At 45.6% G+C, this 6,324-nt stretch overlaps 1 protein-coding gene across 1 annotated transcript; it reads right to left on the bottom strand.

Annotated features, from left to right (window-relative positions):
• Positions 1 to 2,742: 2,742 nt before the first annotated feature.
• LOC106815280 lies at positions 2,743 to 5,771 on the bottom strand. Its single transcript, XM_014819726.1, has 3 exons — positions 5,736 to 5,771; positions 3,621 to 3,851; positions 2,743 to 3,378 (listed from the first exon to the last, which is right to left on the bottom strand). Exons 2-3 carry the CDS (start codon positions 3,837 to 3,839, stop codon positions 2,743 to 2,745), a joined length of 855 nt encoding a protein of 284 aa, XP_014675212.1. The 5' UTR covers positions 3,840 to 3,851; positions 5,736 to 5,771.
• Positions 5,772 to 6,324: the final 553 nt, after the last annotated feature.

Raw genomic sequence — 6,324 nt, 5'->3', positions numbered from 1 at the left:
TTACCACACTTAGAAAAGCATAGGATGGCGGCCATCTTGGATTCAAGATCGCGCCCAGTGAAATTTGTTATTTTTAATAACTAGACTCCAAGACGTCGTAGAGACATAATTTTGGTGTCTAACCCACATTTTCGATAGTGGGAGACAGAATTATGACACTTAGAAAGCATAGGATGGCGGCCATCTTTTATTTCAACATGGTGGTATGTTACTCCATTATTACAACAGTCATAAGCCAACATAAATACAATATATAAGCATACCAGAATTGTCAGAATATGTTGTTTAAACAGTCACACCCAAGAACATTGTTATGGTTCATGCAGCCATAATTGCATTTGCACGCACCGTGGCGTAATTGGGTTCTCCATTATCGAAAATGTGGGTATAGCCACCAACATTATGTCTCTACGACGTCTGAGAGTCCAGATATTTCAGAAAATCCATTTTCCCTGGCGGTCATTTTGGATTTCAAGATGGCCGCCACAATACGCAAAAGTCAGCCTGGAAACATACCCAGTGAAACTCCCCAAGTATCATAGAAATGATATTTACCCGTTTCCAGCCTCTACCCAAAAAGTTTAGGTACATCTTTATTTTAACTCTTTTTGAAATCTGCCCCCTGACTATAACTGCGGACGACTTACTACTCTGTCTTCTAGAAGGCAGAGGAATGCTTCATTGTACGGTCGTGTCACGAGGTGCCGGTAGGTAGCAGCACAGGACAGGTGGTCCTTTCCATTGTAGATGTTCCTATTGATATTGTAAACCGACTCCCAATCGTCTTCGCGAGCTCTGCGAACCCTGACAGATGCGATTAAACTATATTAAATATTATTAATTAAATAGATCGGCACTAGATATACAGCAAGCTGTTTGAAAGGTACGCTGGAATTTATTCCGTATAAGTCCTCTTGGGTTCCCTATATGTTGAGTTTGTACAACACAAATCTTTTCAGTGTTTTGGATCTTCCTTCCGAATCCTTCGTCTCCTGATACAGGGAAAATTGTGATATCGTCAACCGATCGACGCGCATTCTTTGCCGGAACATTCAACGCACGTGTAGTAAACTGAGCTGTAATCTAGATTACGCTGATCGCGTTACTACAAATTTCTCTCGTGTCTAACTATAGTCGAACCGATCAAGTCTATCTCGTGAAACACAGATGCGCTCGTTTCGAGTGTTCTCATGATCAGTCAGTAATGAGCTGACGGTAATGGGTATATAGCATTATGGCATACAATATAATACACTATATTATAGACTGGGTGTATAGCCTACACGCACCTGATGGTCTTCATCGCTGCATGAGCTGGGGAGATCACCGTGCGCTGTAGGTTCGCTCCCTGCCGCCAGGCGGCGCTCAGCAGACGGCGACCAATCGATGGTAATCCCATTCTACGTCATCAGAGAGACATTAATGACGCTGGATGCCACTTACGCGAGTTTCATCGACGGAATTCTATCCCATACGAAATGGATATGCACGCTGTTGATTAGGTGCAAAGCGGACCTATATGCCTATAGATATATTCAAGAGCTAATAATACTGTTGTGCTTCGATAAGCGTTGAACCTCAGGAATATACTACATACAACAGCCTAGGTGACCATCTCGTCTCGTTCGGACGAGGCGCCGAGGCGCGGTCACGCCCCGTCGCGCGAGGCGGCCGCCATGCAGACGCAGCAGCGTCTTGTCTCGCACCCGGTCAGCGACGACACGCACGCGGGGCAGCATGTCTCGCCCGAGCCCTGCCGCGACGCGAGGCACCCGGGGTCGAGTCGCCGTGGCCGGCCTTCACCGTCGCGAGACAGCATCCGGGAGGAGCGGGAGTACGACGGGAGCAGCTCGAGTGACAGCAGGGGAAGCGACGCTGCGTCGGAGAGGCGGCGGAGTGCGCGCGGCAGGGAGCGGGCGGGTGCGGCGGCCGCACGCGAGAACGTGCTGGACATCGATAGACTGAAAGAACTGCCGAAGTTGTTTTAAATTTGGTCGCGTGTGAGCTGGCATGTTGATGCTAAGGTGCTAGTGTACATGTGGTCTAAATGTTGTTTGTAAAGCTTTATGAGCGTTTATCTAGCTAGTTAGAGCGAGTGTGATTATTTTACTTGTATATTATTGATGTTGATTTTGTGAAATTTCGACCACTCTTTAGATTGCTATGTCTTTTGATGTGTGTAAATGTTCTTGATTTTATAATTGTATTTGAACGCATTATGAAATAAAAATGTGTTGATTTTAGTAATTGTAATACTAAAGAATGTCTATCATATAAGACCATATATTATCTTTTAAATTACAGATGTTATTTTAAGTATAGGCCTGTAAATTTTATTTCTGTAAAATATTTTTGTTCATAGAATATAAACTGTATCAAAACTAACATTACTGATTTGTTTTTGGTTGATTATTATTAATAGTATTATATATATCGGGGATTCTATATCCTGTATACCCACACACCCAGAGCCGTGCGCGTTATTTAAAAGTCGCGCAGGCCAAACGTGTTAATCGATAGCTTGTATAAAGTTGGTTAGTTAGCATGAAGGTTATATTATTATAAAGAGAAATATGTATGTGCGTGTGAGTGTGTGTGGGTGCGCGTGTGTATAAGTGTGCGTGCGTGTATGAGAGTCGTAACATTTGTCAGAAACGTTGTCAGAAACATAACCTTTATCATTGTCACAACTACTTGTCTTTATGATAAATTATAACGCCCCCCCTCCGTTGTCGATATGACTCAGCGCATGCGCAGTGCTCCCGGCTCCCACTGCCACGTCACCGGGTTCGATTGCGCGTCGCGTTTTATACTCTCTGCGAAATCTCTCGCGTCAACGGCCGCTATCAGCTGGTACTGCCCGCCGCCTCTCCCGACATCACTCTCCTGCAAGCCCGCCTCGCCGACAGCACGGAACACGTCGGCTCTGACGTCACGCAAACGCGCGTCGGCGCAGACGACGAAGGCGACGCTCTTGCCGTCAAAGATGGCGGCGGCCAGCCGCGCGTGCCTAGCGACGTGCGACCTTGCCGCCGCCGCGTCCCTCGCGTACACGTCGATCTTGTACCGGACCCGGAAGTCGTCTGCGAGCGGGAAGGCCGTACCGAAGCTGAGCGACGCGTAGCCGTCGTCGGCGAGCACGTACGGGTTTTCGTTGTCGACGACAATCGCGTGCACGTCGGCCGCTCGTCGGTACGGCATCAGGTCGACGAGAATGACGTCGTCGGGGAAGAGACGTCTGCCGACGTGCGGTGACGTCAGCGCATATTTCGCCTCGTCATCGTTCAGCCAGCGCAGAGTGTTGACGTCGTATTTTTCGAGTGCCGAACTTACGGCCTCGACGCCGCTGTGGTCTATGGCGTTGTAGGACACCCGCGGCTGGAAGGTGAAGGATGCGAGACACTGTCACTGAGAAACTGTGAGGAGAAGTGAGGGAGGGGGCTCCTCTCCACCTCTCATCATAGAGCAGGCGTTCTCATCGGCATGGTGGGAGGGCAAAATCTCTTGTGCATTTTTGGTATTTCACAAGAAAGTCTTCCCTAGTGTTATCTGATAAGTTTTCTAATGAACTTTGACCTAATAACATAATTTCGTTATAGTCTCACAATGGCGATACCAACCTTCGTTATTGCTATGGTGTAGTCTCCGTATGGACACGGACAGATCTTTGGTCCCGTGAGAAGTTTCACATACATTATCTCCTGTATAGACGGATGATTTAATATTGCCTCTCCCAGCGCACTTGAAAGCATGGATCCGATTCCCTTTCCCTGAAATTCGGGATGAATTCGATGGAAGCGACCGACCGCCGTCCTTCCGCGATTTAACATGGTCGCCATCGCGAATCCTAGCTGAAAATGAAACTGTTGCTTTTTTTCCTGCTGATTGTAAAACTACGAACATCTGAGATGCATATTTCTATAGAAAGTAGACGTTAAAGAGCTAGTATATATGACAAACTTTTTTATGCTTACTTCCTTAAAACCCGAGAGTATATTCTTCAGTGGTACGCAGCTACGAAACTTAATTTTTTTAGCTGCGTACCAAATAACCTTCGTGTATATAAGTAACACTTATTTAGCCACGCAGTATGTGACAACGCTTGCAAAAGCTTTCACGCCCAAATCGCAAGGCAGTGAGACGACGTAATAGTCAGGGGGCAGATATCCAAAATAAGGATGACCCTAAACTTTTTAGGTAGAGGCTGGAAACGGGTAAATATCATTTCTATAATACTTGGGGAGTTTCACTGGGTATGTTTCTAGGCTGACTTTTGCGTTTTGTGGCGGCCATCTTGAAATCCAAAATGACTGCCAGCGAAAATGTATTTTCTGAAATATCTGGACTCCCAGACGTCGTAGAGACATAATGTTGGTGGCTATACCCACATTTTCGATAGTGGAGAACCAAATTATCACACTTAGAGAAACATAGGATGGCGGCCATAATGGATTTCAAGATCGCAGCCAGTGAAATTTGTTTATTTTGAATAACTAGACTCCAAGACATCGTAGAGACATCATTTTGGTGTCTATACCCACATTTCGGATAGTGGAGAACCCAGTTATGACACTTAGAAAAGCATAGGATGGAGGTCATCTTGGATTTCAAGATGGCCGCTAATGAAATTGGTTTATTTTGTTTGAATAACTAAAATCCTAAATATCGCAGAGGCATAATTTTGGTGTCTTCACCCACATTTTCATGACGCCATAGGTCTCATCCTGAGTGTGGACCTTGTAGCAACAGGGCTTTAGCGGAACATTTACGGTAATCCCAGATAACATGCTGACGTTGGGCCAACGTTGGGCCAACGGCTGTCTTCAGCTCTTGCTAACGTTGGGCCAACGGCTGTCTTCAGCTCTTGCTAACGTTGAGCCAACGTTGGCTGCCTGCCGTTGGGCCAACGTTGGCAATATGACGTTGGCCCAACGTCATATTGCTAACGTTGGCCCAACGGCAGACAGCCAACGTTGATCCAACGTCTTTTTGCTCAGCGTGCCAACGTTGGGCCCAACGTTGGCAGCCAACATTGGCCCAACGTTGGCCCAACGGCCGTCAGCCAACGTTGGCCCAACGTCATATTGCCAACGTTGCGCCACGGTGCGTGCAAATGCAATTATGGCTGCATGAACCCATACACAATGTTCTTGGGTGTGACTGTTTAAAACAACATATTCTGACAATTCTGGTATGCTTATATATGTATTTATGTTGGCTATGACTGTTGTATTAATGGAGTAACATACCACCATGTTGAAATAAAAGATGGCCGCCATCCTATGCTTTTCTAAGTGTCATAATTCTGTTCCCACTATCGAAAATGTGGGTTAGACACCAAAATTATGTCTCTACGACGTCTTGGAGTCTAGTTATTAAAAATAACAAATTTCACTGGCGCGATCTTGAATCCAAGATGGCCGCCCATCCTATGCTTTTCTAAGTGTGGTAATTGGGTTCTCCATTATCCGAAAATGTGGTATAGCCACCAACATTATGTCTCTACGACGTCTGAGAGTCCAGATATTTCAGAAAATCCATTTTCCCTGGCGGTCATTTTGGATTCAAGATGCCGCCACAATACGCAAAGTCAGCCTGGAAACATACCCAGTGAAACTCCCCAAGTATCATAGAAATGATATTTACCGTTTCCAGCCTCTACCCAAAAGTTAGACGACATCTTTATTTTAACTCTTTTTGAAATCTGCCCCCTGACTATAACTGCGACGACTTACTACTCTGTCTTAGAAGGCAGAGGAATGCTTCATTGTACGGTCGTGTCACGAGGGCCGGTAGGTAGCAGCACAGGACAGGTGGTCCTTTCCATTGTAGATGTTCCTATTGATATTGTAACCGACTCCCAATCGTCTTCGCGAGCTCTCGAACCTGACAGATGCGATTAACTATATTAAATATTATTAATTAAATAGATCGGCATAGATATACAGCAAGACTGTTTGAAAGGTACGCTGGAATTTATTCCGTATAAGTCCTCTTGGGTTCCCTATATGTTGAGTTTGTACAACACACAATCTTTCAGTGTTTTGGATCTTCCTTCGCGAATCCTTCGTCTCCTGATACAGAGAAAATTGTGATATCGTCAACCGATCAGACGCGCATTCTTTGCCGGAACATTCAACGCACGTGTAGTAAACTGAGCTGTAATCTAAGATTACGCTGATCGCGTTACTACAAATTTCTCTCGTGTCTAACTATAGTCGAACCGATCAAGTCTATCTCGTGAAACACAGATGCGCTCGTTTCGAGTGTTCTCATGATCAGTCAGTAATGAGCTGACGGTAATGGGTATAAGCATTATGGCAT

This window comes from Priapulus caudatus, unplaced genomic scaffold (assembly GCF_000485595.1).
Source record: "Priapulus caudatus unplaced genomic scaffold, Priapulus_caudatus-5.0.1 Scaffold1081, whole genome shotgun sequence".
Taxonomy (NCBI): Eukaryota; Metazoa; Priapulida; class Priapulimorpha; order Priapulimorphida; family Priapulidae; genus Priapulus; species Priapulus caudatus.
The sequence above is the reverse complement of the archived record's forward strand: the minus strand, read 5'-3'. Positions and strand labels throughout refer to the sequence as shown.